The sequence below is a fragment of the Carcharhinus amblyrhynchos genome, chromosome 18 (genome assembly GCF_965287045.1).
Source record: "Carcharhinus amblyrhynchos chromosome 18, sCarAmb.v2.hapA, whole genome shotgun sequence".
NCBI classification, from domain to species: Eukaryota; Metazoa; Chordata; class Chondrichthyes; order Carcharhiniformes; family Carcharhinidae; genus Carcharhinus; species Carcharhinus amblyrhynchos.
This window is the reverse complement of record NC_137341.1, coordinates 55,593,771-55,610,373: the sequence shown is the minus strand read 5'-3', so window position 1 is coordinate 55,610,373 and position 16,603 is coordinate 55,593,771. Positions and strand designations below refer to the sequence as shown.

Here is a 16,603-nt window from a genome sequence, read left to right as displayed (position 1 = left end):
TGTGGCAAAACAGGGACAGCAGCCAGTGAGGAAGGCAAATGGTATGTTGGCCTTCATTTCAAGGGGACAGGAGTAAGGATATCTTCCTGCAGGTGTACAGGGCCTTGGAGAGACCACACTAGAAGTATTGTGTGTAGTTTCAATCTCTTTATCTAAGAAAGGAGAGGGATTGTCGTGAAGGTTCACCAGACTGATTCCTGGAATAGCAGGATTGTCATATGAGGAGAGATTGGATTGATTGGGCCTGTATTCACTGGAATTGAAAAGATATGACGTAAATACACAGTATTCCAAGTGTGGCCTTATCATATTACAATCACGTTAATATGACTGTAACATCTTAAACTAACATAAGAACTAGGAGCAGGAGTCGGCTATCTGGCCCCGTTATTCAATAAGATCATGACTGATCTTTTCATGGATACATCTCCACTTACCCACCCACTCACCATAACCCTTAATTCCTTTACTGTTCAAAAATCTATCATTCCTTGCCTTAAAAACATTCAATGAGGGAGCCTCAACTGGACAGGGAATTCCACAGATTCACAACCCTTTGTGTGAAGAAGTTCCTCCTCAACTCAGTCCTAAATCTGCTCCCCCTTATTTTGAGGCTGTGCCCCCTAGTTCTAGTTTCACTGCTTTGGAAACAACTTCCCTGCTTCTATCTTATCTATTCCCTTCATAATCTTATATGTTTCTATAAGATCTCCCCTCATTCTTCTGAATTCAGTGAGTATAACCCCAGTCTACTCAGTCTCTCCTCATAAGCCAACCCTCTCAACTCCGGAATCAGCCTAGTGAATCTCCTCTGCACCCCCTCCAGTGCCAGTATATCCTTTCTCAAGTAAGGAGACCAAAACTGTACACAGTAACTCCAGGTGTGGCCTCAGCAGCACCTTATACAGCTGCAACATAATCTCACTGTTTCTAAACTCCATCCCTCTGGCAATGAAGGACAAAATTCCACTTGCCTTCTTAATTACCTGCTGCATCTGCAAACCAACTCCTTGAGATTCCTGCACAAGGACACCCAGGTCCCTCTGCACAGCAGCATACTGCAATTTTTCACCATTTAAATAAAAGTCCATTTTGCTGTTATTCCTACCAAAATGGATGACCTCACATTTACCAACATTGTACTCCATCTGCCAGACCCTTGCCCACTCATTAGACTATCTATATCCCTTTGCAGACTTTCAGCATCCTCTGCACACTTTGCTCTGCCACCCATCTTAGTGCCATTTGCGAATTTTGACACACTACACTTGGTCCCCAACACCAAACCATCTATGTAAATCATAAACAGTTTGCATACCTGAGGCACACCTCTAGTCACTGATTGTCATCAGAAAAACACCCATTTACCCCCACTCTTTGTTTTCTGTCAGTTAACCAATCCTCTATCCATGCTAATACATTACCCATAACACTGTGCACCTTTATCTTATGTAGCAGTCTTTGGTGTGGCACCTTGTCAAATGCCTTCTGGAAATCCAGATACACCACATCCACAGATTCCCCATTGTCCACTGCACATGTAATGTTCTCAAAGAATTCCACCAAATTAGTCAAACATCACCTGCCCTTCATGAACCCATGCTGGGTCTTACCAATGGGACAATTTCTATCCAGATGTCTTGCTATTTCTTCCTTGATGAGAGATTCAAGCATTTTCCTCACTATAGAAGTTAAGCTAACCGGTCTATATTTAGCTTTTTTTTTAAACAGTGGCGTCGCATTTGAAAATTCTGTCAGGCCCGGACAGACTGGATGCAGGGATGTTGTTTCCTTGAGCTGGAGGGTCTAACAGAATGAGTCACAGTCTCCAGATAAGGGTAGGCCATTTAGGACAGAGGTGAAGAGAAGGCTGTGGAGGCCAAGTCACTGCATTTATAAGGAAATAGAGAGGTTTCTAGACACTAAAAGGTTTCCGGGGAATGGTGAGAGCTCAGGAGTCTGGCGTTGAGATAGAGGATCAACCATGATCATGGTGAATAGCAGAACAGGTTCAAAGGGCTGAATGGCCTACTCCTGCTCTTAGTTACTATGGTTCGATGTTAAGTTAGATATGGTGTGAATGTTTGGTCAAAAGTTCATTTCAGTTTTGATATGACACAAATTTTGAACAATCAGATCATTGGTAAGGACAACATTTGATGGATAACTAGAGAATGGAAGTTTTGGGAGGGATGGAAGAAAATGGCTACAGCCTTCCCAATATGTAATTAGAGAAACTTCCTGTTCACCCAGTACTGGATCCCAGACTAGCACTTTGTTAATTTACAGATGATCAAGGGAAATGGTGGTGAGGTAGGGTCAGTGGGGTAGGTGGGTGGGGTAAGGTCAGTGGAGAAGGGTGGGTGGGGGAGGGTGGATGGGGTTGGGGAGGGTGTGTGGGGGAGGGTAAGTGGGGGAAGGTTGGGGTAAAGACGGTGGGTGGGAGAGGGTTGGTCTGGGAGGGTTGGTGAGGTAGAATGGCAGGGGGTGGTGGGGAAGGGTGGGGTGTCACCAGTTTAATTTTGAAAATTGTTGTTGTGTTTGGGATGGTTTCACTGATGGGAAACATGTGGCTGAGAAACAGGAGGAAGGACAGGTCCATGTGAGGTATTGCTGTGGAAGTGGGAAGTGGGAAGAGAAGATTTTCCAGGAAATTCTGTGGCCGGGATAGAAAACAGATTTGTACTCAAACCTTGACCCGTGCCGTCATTTATAGAAAGTGGTTGGGTTTTTAATTAGCTGCTGTGCTGTTCTTCAAGTTAATGTTTTAACAATTATTTTGTTATGGTTTGTCAATGTCAATTGCATCATTACTAATGGGATGATGGGCAATTGAACACACTGGGGATGGGTGAGGAGTGTTAACTCTGAACCAGGTCAATAAATTCTCTCAAGCAAGGAATCGCTCTGTGTCTGAGCTTTGACTTCAGCATCTGGTGTGGATGCTAATAACGCTTAATATCCCTGGCATCGAGAGTTAGTTGGCTATCAATGTTACATATTCTATCATCTGAATATTATTGCTGTGCATCTCTGAGTAGAGACTTTGAACAACACCTGTCACTTCTGGTTGGAAATGACAGTGGGGGAAATGGGGATAATTACAGTGAAACTCCAATCTCTGTCCCTCTGTGTCTACTCACTGCCCTTTTCAAATCATTACTGTCGTCTTCCTGGTGCTACGATGCCTGTGTTTATGAACATGTTCCCACTCAAACTTACAAATAATGCTTTATACAGCAGTTGGGTGCATGTATGTATTTGAACTTCTGTTTCCGTTGAACGTGGTCCAAACTTCTGCTGAACCTGATTCCTGGTAAGAGATGGTGGAAATGTAAAATTTACATTGCAGTTATGTAATAGATATTTTGTAATAGATACTGCCAATGCATTATTGTTAATTGTTCACATTTCCACATTTGGAATCCATAGCTAGACAGAAAACTTTGACAGAATCTGTCATCATCATCAAACCATTCCTAGGTTCTTGTACGTTCATAGAATCCCTACAGTACAGAAGGAGGCCATTTGGCTGTCAAATCTGCACCAATAACTATCCCATCCTATCTCCATCACCCACATATTTACACTGCTAATATCCCTGAAACTAGGGGCAATTTAGCATGGCCAATCAACCTAATCCACATATCTTTGGAGTGTGGGAGGAAACCGGAGCACCCAGACAAAACCCACGCAGACATAGGGAGAATGTGCAAACTCCACACAGACAGTGACCCAAGGCTGGAATTGAATCCTGGTCCCTAGTGCTGTGAGGCAGCAGTGCTAACCACTGTGCAACCAATTCAGATGTTTTCATGTTTGGAGACATTTTGCTGTTCTCTGCTTTCAATTAATGGAGCCTTAATCAGCTGCTTTTGTCTGACCTAAATAATGCACAGAACATTTACCTTTTCTACGAGCATCTACTGAAAGAGAAACAAACATCTCAGATTGACAAACTTCCATCAGAACTTTCCTGGTGAAATGTTATCACATTGAAATGTTAACGTTGTTCTCCACAGTTTCTACCAGACCCTGGTCTCAACCTTGGTGCTTTTTCCCAGGGTGAAAGAGTCAATTACTAGGGGGTATTGGTTTAAGGTGTGAGGGGCAAGGCTTAAAGGAGATGTATGAGGCAGATTTTTTACACAGAGAGTGGTGGGTTCCTGGGACTCATTGCCGGGGGAGGTAGTAGAAGCAGATACAATAGTGACTTTTAAGGGGTGTCTTGACAAATACATGAATAGGATGGGAATAGAGGAATACGGTCTCCAGAAGGGTAGGGAGTTTTAGTTCAGTTGGACAGCATGGTCAGTGCAGGCTTGGGGGGGCCGAAGGGCCTGTTCCTGTGCTGTAATTTTCTTTGTTCTTTGTTCTTGTTCTTACTGGTGAGTCTCACCACTGCCAGATGGAAGGCAGGAGACACCCCTTATTGGTGGGTGGCATGACCCAGGATGGCTGATTAAGAGGCCACCTCCGAAGATCTGCTCACCCAATCAGAGGGCCAGCAGCTCGGCAGCTGCTACTAGTGTTGGCGGCCATTGCTGAGGCTCCAGAGACCGAGGCTACAAATGGCAGAGCGTCCTTGAAGATCGCTAAGTAAAGTTGGAGAAAGAATGGCTCAGTAATCAGATACCAGAAATTAGTGGTGGGTGATTGATTGTGGCGTGCTGTAGTAGATTGGCTAGAGAATAGCTATTACTGTAGCCATAGAGTGCCCATCACATCTTTAAACCCTAACAGAGGCCACCAAATTTCATCTTCCTACCTATCAACAGCTCCTCCCCAGTTGAGAGGGCAGAAGGCATTTCAGTTTAATGCCTCACTGCACTGAAACGTCAGCCTAATTTATTTGCCCGAGGTGCTATATGATGCTAAAGACTAAGTGGTAAATAAGAAGAGCAGGAGGCAGGTTCTTGGAGGGGAACACAATTCCAGGCACAAAACCAGATCTGCAGGATGAAATTTTAAAAGCATGATTTGAGGGGAGGTGAGGGGATCACGAGTATTAAAATCTCACTCTCGATAAAAAGAGCTGATGTTTGCAGGAAAGCAGATCAGATTGCCAGTGGAAGCTCTCTCCCGATGTGAGGATGAGCTCTACTCAGGACCTTGAGTTTCTGCCATGTGTCTTCATGGGGCTGAACAGGTGACTCAGGATTGAAATGTCTTTGGAGACAAGGTGTGGGTATGCCAGCGTTGGACTGGCGTAAACACAGGTGTTGTCAGGCTTTTTACTTTGGAGACAAGGGACAGGGCTTCCCATGAGGTAATGTTACCATCCCGCTGGGTAAAATAAAGAGACACAAAGTTCACAGCCAGCCCTTATCATTGGTTGTCCCTTGAGTCAAGCATGAGCTCTACTGAAGGTTGTGGTTTTCTGCCCTGGGATTGGACTGGCTGATTGTTGATGACCTGAACAGACGCAGCCAGATAGATTGGCAACAGTGTGGGGAATATCACAAAACCTTCGGGGTTTAAAGAAGGGGGAACATGGATGAGTTGGGCTGAAGGGCCTTTTCCATACTGTAAACCTCCAAGATTCTGTAACCTTGCTTGGCATGCCTCAGTCGATTCTGAGATGAATTAAACTTCTTCTGTATGTTGAAACTAAGAAAACAGTGGTGACCATATTGCTAGGAAAAGTTACATGACAGAGTGAGATTTTACATACTGCACTGGAGCTGGAAAGTCAAAAAACATGGCCTCCCCGGATCACAAGACATCTTAAAGGAGGATACGTTAAGTGATATATCCTTCACTGTAAGAAGACAATGCAATGCCACCCCAATTCATCATTGTACAGAGAATGTTATCTGAACAGGGGTGGTAGCATTTGAATACAGATACTGTTTGGGCGGAAGCCCTTTCTAATCCCAGGAGAGAAACAAAAAGATGGAAATGAACTATCATATTTCCTCTTTATCTTCACATAAAACATCCATTTGTAACTGGAGTTTTTTCAATTTGAATATTGAAAGTTGACATTGTGAAGTAGATTGTGTACCTGATCTCTCGTTTCTCATCAATGCTTATTGTCAATTGCTGGATTGCCTTCATCCTTTCGTTGGGTGATAATTTTGCTAGCTCACTGATCAGTTGCAGTTTATCTGCTACAGATTCAAATAAAACTTGTTATTTCTTTCCTTTCACCAAGTAGAGAGTTCATCACCACAATTTAATTTTTATTCAGCAGTGATACCAACATATTATAAATTTGGAATCTTTATAAACTTGATGCAAAATTATAAATATTTACAGACCTTCTTTGTCCTCTTCACTGACATCAGATTCTGTACTGGAATACTGAGATAAACTCATTCCGCCAAAGGATGCTAACTGCAATGTAACACCAAGCTTGTGTTGCCTTTTTGCTGCAGCTGATTAAAGAAAACACCATGTTGAGAAAGATATTTCAATCAAATTGTTTCATGTATTTTTAACTCTGGCAGGAATTCACGTTCCTGATGAGCTCGAGATAAGGTTCACTGATCTGGACAACCTTCTGCTGTTCAGCGCGATTTAGAATCTGTAAATAGAGTGAATCAGTTTATTGTCATAATGTTTTGTCCATTCACCATCACCAGGATAGGGCCTGGGTAGGATTGTTGTCAGTATGGGCCGAATGGTCTCTTTCTTCATTCTATGATTTGTACTACATCACGCAAACCAGCCTCCCATCCATTGACTCTGTCTACACTTCCCGCTGCTTCAGTGAAGCAGCCAGCATAATTAAGGACCCCACACACCCCGAACATTCTCTCTTCCACCTTCTTCTGTCGGGAAAAAGGTACAAAAGTCTGAGGTCATGTACCAACTGACTCAAGAACAGCTTCTTCCTGCTGCCGTCAGACTTTTGAATGAACTTACCTTGCATTACGTTGATCTTTCTCTGCACCCTAGCTGTAACCATAACACCACATTCTGCACACTCCCTCTCTATGTATAATACGCTTTGTCTGTATAGCATGCAAGAAACAATACTTTTCACTGTATGTTGATACATATTTGCTACAGCTCTTTGCCAGGGTTTAAACTAATTTGTCAGGGGGATGGGAAAACAAGCGTAGTCCAGAAGTCAGTGTTGAGTGTAGTGAGATACTGAGGAAGGTATCAAGGTTGCAGGAGTGTATAGGCAGACAGGAATGTGGGTTGAAGTGTGTCTACTTCAATGCAAGGAGCATCAAGAATAAGGTAGGTGAACTTGGAGCGTGGATTGGTACTTGGGACTATGATGTTGTGGCCATTACAGAGACATGGTTAGAACAGGGACAGGAATGGACAGCAGGACTAGAGGGCACAGCCTCAAGATAAGGGGGGGGCAGTTTAGACCAGAGTTGAGGAGAAACTTCTCCACTCAAAGGGTGATGAATCTCTGGGATTCTCTGCCCGTTGAAGTGGTAGAGGCTACCTCGCTGAATATATTTAAGTCATGGGTAGATAGGTTTCTGATAGACAAGGGAATTAAGGGTTATGGGGAGAAAGTGGGACAATGGAACTGATCCACTTCAGATCAGCCATGATCTTATTGAATGGCAGGGCAGGCTCGAAGGGTTAGATGGCCTACTCCTGCTCCTATTTCTTTTGTTCTTATGTTCTTAATGGTTGTTGGTAGTTCCGGAGTATAGATGTTTCAGTAAGAGTAGGGAAGGTGTTTAAGAAAAGCTGGAGGAGTAGCATTGTTAATCAAGGATAGTTTAACGGCTGCTGAGAGGCATTTCGAGGGGGATCTGTCTACTGAGGTAATATGGGCTGAAGTTTGAAATAGGAAAGGATTGGTCACGTTGTTGGGAGTTTTCTATAGGCCCCCTAATAGTAATAGAGATGTGGAAGGGGAAATGGCAAAGCAGATTATGGATAGGTGTGGAGGTCACAAGGTAGTTATCATGGGTGATTTTAACTTCCCAAATATTGATTGGAACCTTTATAGGTTGAATAGTTCGGATGGGAGACTTTTTGTACAGAGCGTGCAGGAGGGTTTCCTGACACAATATGTGGATAAGCCGACAAGAGGTGGGGCCACATTGGACTTGGTACTGGGTAATGAACCGGGCCAAGTGTTAGATTTGTTAGTGGGAGAGCACTTTGGAGATAGTGACCACAATTCAGTGTCCTTCATTATTGCAACTGGGGAGCATTTAAACTAGATTTGCAGGGGGATGGGAAGCGGGGTGCCACAGCAGATAGTGGAGCTGGGTTAAAAAGACAGGTTAGTTCCAGCAACATCACAAATGGAAGGGTTTAGTGTGGTGGAAATAATTTTTTGAGGTGTGTCTACTTCAATGCCAGGAGTATTGTGGGGAAGACAGATGAGCTGAAGGCGTGGACTGACACGTGGAAATGTGACATTATAGCCATTAGTGAAACTTGGCTACAGGAGGGGCAGGACTGGCAGCTCAATGTTCCAGGGTTCCAATGTTTCAGGCGTGATAGAGGCAGAGGGATAAAAGGTAGGGGGCGTGGCATTGTTGGTCAGGGAGAATGTTACAGCGGTATTCAGGCAGGATAGATTAGGGAGCTTGTCTACAGAGGCCCTATGGGTGGAGCTGAGAAACAGGAAAGGTATGACCACATTAATGGGGTTGTATTATAGACCACCTAATAGTCAGAGGGAATTGGAGGAGCAAATCAGCAGAGAGATAGCTGACAACTGCAAGAAACAGAAAGTTGTGATAGTAGGGGATTTTAATTTTCCACATATAGATTGGGACTCGCATACTATAAAAGGTTTAGACGGGGTAGAGTTTGTAAAATGTGTTCAGGAGAATTTTCTACATCAGTATATAGAGATGCCAACTAGAGAGGATGTGATATTGGATCTCCTATTGGGAAATGAGTTAGGGCAGGTGATGGATGTGAGTGTGAGGGAACACTTTGGATCCAGTGATCACAATGCCATTAGTTTCAACCTGATCATGGATAAGGATAGATCTGGTCCTCAGTTTGAAGTTCTGAACTGGAAAAAGGCCAAATTTGATGAAATGAGAAGGGATCTGGGAAGTGTGGATTGGCACAGGCTGTTCTCTGGTAAGGATGTAAATGGAAAGAGGGAGGCCTTTAAAGGAGAAATTTTGAGAGTGCAGAATTTGTATGTTCCTGTCAGGATTAAAGGCAAAGTAAATAGGAATAAGGAACCTTGGTTCTCGAGGGAGATTGTAACACTGATTAAGAGGAAGAGAGACTTGTATGAAATGTACAAGCAGCAAGGAACAGATCAGATGCTTGAGGAGTGTAAAATGTGTAAGAAGATACTTAAGAGGGAAATCAGGAGGGCTAAAAGAAGACATGAGGTTGCTTTGGCAGACAGAGTGAAGGAAAATCTAAAGAGCTTCTATGTTAGGAGCAAAAGGATAGTGAGGGATAAAATTGGTCCTCTGGAAGTCCAGAGTGTTAGACTGTGTATGGAACCAAAAGAGTTGGGGGAGATACTAAATGGATTTTTTCCACCCATATTTATTGAGGAAATGGGCATGGAGTCTACGGAAATAGGGCAAACAGGTAGGGAGGTCATGGAACCTTTACAGATTAAAGGGGAGGAGGTGCTGGCTGTCTTGAGGCAAATCAGAGTGGATAAATCCCCAGGACCGGACAGGGTATTCCCACTGACCTTGAGGGAGGCTAGTGTTGAACTTACAGGGGCCCTGGCAAACATATTTAAAATGTCAGTATTCACGGGGGAGGTGCTGGATGATTGGAGGGTGGCTCATGTTGTTCCGTTGTTTACAAAAGGTTCCAAAAGAAATCCGGGAAATTATAGGCCAGTAAGTTTGACATTGGTCGTGGGCAAGTTATTGGAAGGTGTGATAAGGAATAGGATCTACAAATATTTGGATATTCAGGGACTTATTGGGGAGAGTCAACATGGCTTTGTGCGTGGTAGGTCATGTTTAACCAATCTATTAGAGATTTTCGAGGAGGTTACCAGGAAAGTGGATGAAGGGAAGGCGGTGGATGTTGTCTACCTGGATTTCAGCAAGGCCTTTGATAAGGTCCCACATGGGAGGTTAATTAGGAAGGTTCAGTCACTAGGTATACATGGGGAGATAGTAAATTGGATTAGACATTGGCTCAATGGAAGAAGCCAGAGAGTGGTAGTGGAGGATTGCTTCTGAGTGGAGGCCTGTGACTAGTGGAGTGCCGCAGGGATCAGTGCTGGGTCCATTGTTGTTTGCCATCTATATCAATGATCTGGATGATAATGTGGTAAATTGGATCAGCAAATTTGCTGATGATACAAAGATTGGAGGTGTAGTGGACAGTGAGGAAGGTTTTCAAAGCTTGCAGAGGGATTTGGAACAACTAGAAAAATGGGCTAAAAATGGCAGATGGAATTTAACGCAGACAAGTGTGAGGTATTGCACTTTGGAAGGACAAACCAAAGTAGAACGTACAGGGTAAATGGTAGGACTCTGAAGAGTGCAGATGAACAGAGGGATCTGGGAATACAGGTACAGAATTCCCTAAAAGTAACGTCACAGGTGGATAGGGTCGTAAAGAGTGCTTTTGGTACATTGGCCTTTATAAATCGGAGTATCGAGTATAAGAGTTGGAGTGTTATGGTAAGGTTATATAAGGCATTGGTGAGGCTGAATTTAGAGTATTGTGTACAGTTTTGGTCACCTAGTTACAGGAAGGATGTAAATAAGGTTGAAAGAGTGCCGAGAAGGTTCACAAGGATGTTGCCAGGACTTGAGAAGCAGAGTTACAGAGAGAGATTGAATAGGTTAGGACTTTATTCGCTGGAGCGTAGAAGAATGAGGGGAGATTTGATAGAGGTGTATAAGATTTTGATGGGTAAAGATAGAGTGAATGCAGCAGGCTTTTTCCACTGAGGCTAGGGGAGAAAAAAAACCAGAGGGCATGGGTTAAGGGTGAAAGGAGAAAAGTTTAAAGGGAATATTAGGGGCGGCTTCTTTACGCAGAGAGTGGTGGGAGTGTGGAATGAGCTGCCGGATAAAGTGGTAAATACGGGGTCACTTTTAACATTTAAGAAAAACTTGGACAGGTTCATGGATGAGAGGGGTGTGGGGGGATATGGTCCAAGTGCAGGTCAGTGGGACGAGGCAAAAAATGGTTCGGCTCAGACAAGAAGGGCCAAAAGGCCTGTTTCTGAGCTGTAAATTTCAATGGTTCTATGGTTCAATGGAGAGGGATAGGGTCACATGGCAGAGCAAGGGTGAGGTAAGGGCCGGTCAAGGATAGTAGTAGGAACTTGTGCACGGAGTCAGAAGAGGTAGGTGAGGTGGTGAATGAATACGTTTCTTCAGTGTTTACCAAGGGGAGGGGCCATGTTTTTGAGGATGACACTGTGATACAGGCTGTTAGATTGGAGGAGGTTCTGAGGGATGATGTATTAGCAATTTTGAAAAACCTGAGGGTCAATAAGTCCCCTGGGCCAGATAGGATACATCCTAGGATACTTTGGGAGGCAAGGGATGAGATTGCAGAGCTTTCGGCTTTGATCTTTGGGTCCTCACTATCCACAGGGATTGTGCCAGAGGACTGGAGAGTGGTGAATGTTGTTCCTCTCTTCAAGAAAGGAAATAGGAATGACCCTGGTAATTATAGGCCAGTTAGTCTTACTTCGGTGGTCATAGAACATAGAACATAGAACATTACAGCGCAGAACAGGCCCTTCGGCCCACGATGTTGAGCCGACCAGTTAAAAAACAATGACCCACTAACCTAAACCAATCCCTTTTCGCCCATAAACCTATCCACGGATCTCTTAAAACGCCCCCAAACTAGGCGCATTTACAACTGCAGCAGGCAGGGCATTCCAATCCCTCACCACCCTCTGGGTAGAACCTACCCCTGACATCCGTCCTATAACTACCCCCCCTTAATTTAAAGCCATGCCCCCTCGTGCTAGCTTTCTCCATCCGAGGAAAAAGGCTATCACTATCCACCCTATCTAAACCTCTAATCATCTTATATGTTTCAATAAGATTCCCTCTTAGCCGCCTTCTTTCCAGCAAAAACAACCCCAAATCCCTCAGTCTCTCCTCATAGGACCTCCCCTCCATACCAGGCAACATCCTGGTAAACCTCCTCTGCACCCTCTCCAAAGCCTCCACATCCTTCCTGTAATGTGGGGACCAGAACTGCACACAGTACTCCAAGTGCGGCCGCACCAGAGTTGTGTACAGTTGCAACATGACACTGCAACTCCTAAATTCAATCCCCCTACCAATAAACGCCAAGACACCGTATGCCTTCTTAACAACCTTATCTACTTGATTCCCAACTTTCAGGGATCTATGTACACATACACCTAGATCCCTCTGTTCATCCACACTATTCAGAGTCCTCCCGTTAGCCCTATACTCGACACATCTGTTATTCCTACCAAAGTGAATTACCTCACACTTCTCCGCATTAAACTCTATCCGCCACCTCTCGGCCCAGCTCTGCAACCTGTCTAAGTCTCCCTGCAAACTGTGACACCCTTCCTCACAATCTACCACACCTCCGACTTTGGTGTCATCAGCAAATTTACTAATCCACCCAACTATACCCTCATCCAGATCATTAATAAAAATTACAAACAGCAGTGGCCCCAAAACAGATCCCTGAGGCACACCACTCATAACCGAACTCCACGACGAATATTTACCATCAACCACCACCCTCTGTCTCCTATCTGCTAGCCAATTCCTGATCCAATTTCCTAGATTACCCTCAATCCCATACATCTACATTTTCTGCAGAAGCCTACCATGGTGAACCTTATCAAACGCCTTACTAAAATCCATATATACCACGTCAACTGCCTTACCCCCATCCACCTCTTTGGTCACTTTCTCAAAAAACTCAATAAGGTTAGTAAGGCACGACCTACCCGCCACAAAACCAGGCTGACTATCTCCAATCAATTCATTACTCTCCAAATAACTATAAATCCTATCCCGAATAATTTTTTCTAAAACCTTGCCCACAACAGAAGTGAGACTCACCGGTCTATAATTCCCGGGGAAATCTCTGTTCCCCTTCTTAAACAATGGGACAACATTCGCTATCCTCCAATCTTCCGGTACTATACCAGAGACCAACGACGACCTGAAGATCAGAGCCAGAGGCTCTGCAATCACCTCTCTTGCCTCCCAGAGAATTCTAGGGTAAATCCCATCCGGACCAGGGGACTTATCTATTTTCAAACCCTCTAGAATATCCAGCACATCCCCCTTATCAACTGCAATACTGTCTATTTTACACCCCTGCAACCCAGTGTCCTCCTCAGCTATATTCATGTCCCCCTGCGTGAACACCGAAGAGAAATATTGGTTCAATGCCTCTCCAATCTCTTCCGGTTCCACAAACAACTTCCCTCTACTGTCTGTAACTGGCCCTAATCTTGCCCTAACCAACCTTCTGTTCTTGACAGAACGCCTATAGAACGTCTTAGGATTCTCCTTAATCTTATCATAGAACATAGAACATAGAACATTACAGCGCAGAACAGGCCCTTCGGCCCGCGATGTTGCACCGACCAGTTACAAAACAATGACCCACTAACCTAAACCAGTCCCTTCTCGTCCATAAACCTATCCACGGATCTCTTAAACGCCCCCAAACTAGGCGCATTTACAACCGCAGCAGGCAGGGCATTCCAATCCCTCACCAACCTCTGGGTAAAGAACCTACCCCTGACATCCGTCCTATAACTACCACCCCTTAATTTAAAGCCATGCCCCCTCGTGCTAGATTTCTCCATCAGAGGAAAAAGGCTATTACTATCCACCCTATCTAAACCTCTAATCATCTTATATGTTTCAATAAGATCAGCCAAAGTCTTCTCATGTCCTCTTTTAGCCCTTCTTAACTCACTCTTCAACTCCCTCCTAGCCAATCTAAAGCTTTCTAATGCACTACCTGAGCCCTCAAGCCTCATCCGAACATAAGCCTCCTTTTTCTTTTTAACCAACGAATCAACTTTTGGTCGGTAAATTAATGGAAAATGTCCTGAGGGACAGCATTTATGACCATTTGGAAAGATTCAGTTTAATCCGGGATAGTCAACACGGTTTTGTGAGGGGTAAGTCCTGCTCACAAATTTGATTGAATTCTTTGAAGAGGTAATTAAGTGCGTAGACGAAGGTAGAGCAGTTGATGTCATATACATGGATTTTAGTAAGACGTTTGATAAGGTTCCCCATGGAAGGCTCATAAAGAAAGTAAGGAGGTGTGGAATAGAAGGAAATTTAGCCGATTGGATAAGTAACTGGCTGTCTCATAGAAGACAGAGGGTGGTGGTGGAAGGAAAATTTTCAGAGTGGAGGCCAGTTACCAGCGGTGTACCACAGGGGTCAGTGCTGGGTCCTCTGCTATTTGTGATTTTTATCAATGACTTGGAAGAGGGGGCTGAAGGGTGGGTTAGTAAATTTACTGGTGGAGTAGTGGATGAGGTGGAGGGCTCTTGTAGGCTGCAAAGAGACATTGATATTTTAGTAAAGCATTTGACGAATTCCCTCATGGCAGGTTGGTGCAAAAGGTTAAATCTCATGGGATAAAAGGTGAGGTGGCCAGATGGGTAGAGAACTGGCTTGGCCACAGGAGACAGAAGGTATCTTTTTCAGGCTGAAGGTCTGTGACCAGTGGTGTTCCGCAGGGCTCTGTGCTGGGACCTCTGCTATTTGTGATATATATAAATGATGTGGAAGAAGGTGTAACTGGTGTGATCAGTAAGTTTGTGGATGACACAAAGATTGCTGGAGTTGCGGATAGTGATGAACATTGTCGGAGAATACAGCAGGATATAGATAGACTGGAAAATTGGGTGGAGAAATGGCAGATGGAATTTAATCCAGATAAATGCGAAGTGATGCATTTTGGTAGATCTAATGTAGGGGGGAGCTATACAATAAGTGGCAGAACCATCAGGAGTATAGATGCACAGAGGGACCTGGGTGTGCAAGTCCACAGATCCTTGAAGGTGGCAGCACAGATGGAGAAGGTGGAGAAGAAGGCATATGGCATGCTTGCCTTTATAGGACAGGCTATAGAGTATAAAAGCTGGAGTCTCATGTTACAGCTATATAGGACGTTGCGCCCAGTTGTGGTCGCTGCACTACCAGAAGGATGTGGAGGCTTTGGAGAGAGTACAGAGAGGGTTTACCAGGATGTTGCCTGGTATGGAGGGTCTTAGCTATGAGGAGAGAATGGGTAAACAGGGGTTGTTCTCCCTGGAAAGATGGAGAATGAGGGGAGACGTAATAGAGGTGTATAAAATAATGAAGGGCATAGATAGGGTGAACAGTGGGAAGCTTTTTCCCAGGTCGCAGGTGACGAACACGAGGGGTCACAGGTTCAAGGTGAGGGGGGCGAGGTTTAACTTAGATATCAGAGGGACGTATTTTACACAGAGGGGGGTGGGGGCCTGGAATGCACTGCCAAGCAGGGTGGTGGAGGCGGACACGCTGGGATCATTTAAGACTTACCTGGATAATCACATGAGCAGACTGGGAATGGAGGGATACAAACGAATGGTCTAGTTGGACCAATGAGCGGTGCAGGCTTGGAGGGCCGAAGGACCTGTTTCCTGTTCTGTATTGTTCTTTGTTTATTCTTTGATAAGACGCAGAGCTGGGCCGAAAAGTGGCAGATGGTGTTTAGCCCCCATAAGTGCGAGGTGATTCATTTTGGTAGGACAAATTTGAATGCGGATTACAGGGTCAAAGGCAGGGTTCTGAGGAATGTGGAGGAACAGAGATCTTGGGGTTCATATCCACAGATCTCTGAAGGTTGCCACTCAAGTGGATAGAGTCGTAAAGAAAGCCTATCGTGTGTTAGCATTTATTAATGGGGGTTTGAGTTTAAGAGCTGTGGGGTTATGCTGCAACTGTACAGGACATTGGTGAGACCATATTTGGAATATTGTGTTCAGTTCTTGTCACCTCACTATAAGAAGGATGTGGAAGCATTGGAGAGAGTGCAGAGGAGATTTACCAGGATGCTGTCTGGTTTGGAGGGTAGGTCTTATGAGGAAAGGTTGAGGGAGCTGGGGCTTTTCTCTTTAGAGCGGAGGAGGATGAGAGGCGACTTAATAGAAGTTTATAAGATGATGAGGGGGGTAGATAGAGTGAACGTGCAGAGACTATTTCCTCGGGTGGATGTAGCTGTTACTAGGGGGGCATAACTATAAGGTTCATGGTGGGAGATATAGGAGGGATGTCCGAGGTAGATGCTTCACTCAGAGAGTGGTTGGGGTGTGGAATGCACTGCCTGCTGTGATAGTGGAGTCAGACACTTTAGGAACTTTCAAGCGGCTATTGAATAGGCACATGGAGCACACCAGAATGATAGGGAGTGGGATAGCTTGATCTTGGGTTCGGACATAGCTCAGCACAACATCGAGGGCCAAAGGACCTGTACTGTGCTGTACTGTTCTATGTTCAATGTTTTACATGTGACATTAATAAATCAAATCAAACATGAAAATTAAAATGATAATGTGTACAGTATAAATTCTCAGCGAGAGGCTGCTGAGAATTCCAGTGGAAATAAATAGTTACCTTTCACATATTAATAAAAGTGAAGCTTGAATTAGTTTATTAATATTTAACTGATTGTATCACACGAAAGCAGAGATATGAAGGAAGCAGAG

At 44.4% G+C, this 16,603-nt stretch overlaps 1 protein-coding gene across 1 annotated transcript in view; it reads right to left on the bottom strand.

The window, feature by feature from the left end:
- tmc5 (transmembrane channel like 5) overlaps nucleotides 1–16,603 on the bottom strand; it is a 155,789-nt gene that overhangs the window by 97,360 nt on the left and 41,826 nt on the right. Inside the window, exons 4-6 of the mRNA XM_080206172.1 lie at nucleotides 6,264–6,380; nucleotides 6,008–6,110; nucleotides 3,223–3,313 (exon numbers count right to left, since the gene is read on the bottom strand). Coding sequence (XP_080062298.1) covers nucleotides 3,223–3,313; nucleotides 6,008–6,110; nucleotides 6,264–6,380 — 311 coding nt within the window. The remainder of the gene's footprint in view (nucleotides 1–3,222; nucleotides 3,314–6,007; nucleotides 6,111–6,263; nucleotides 6,381–16,603) is intronic.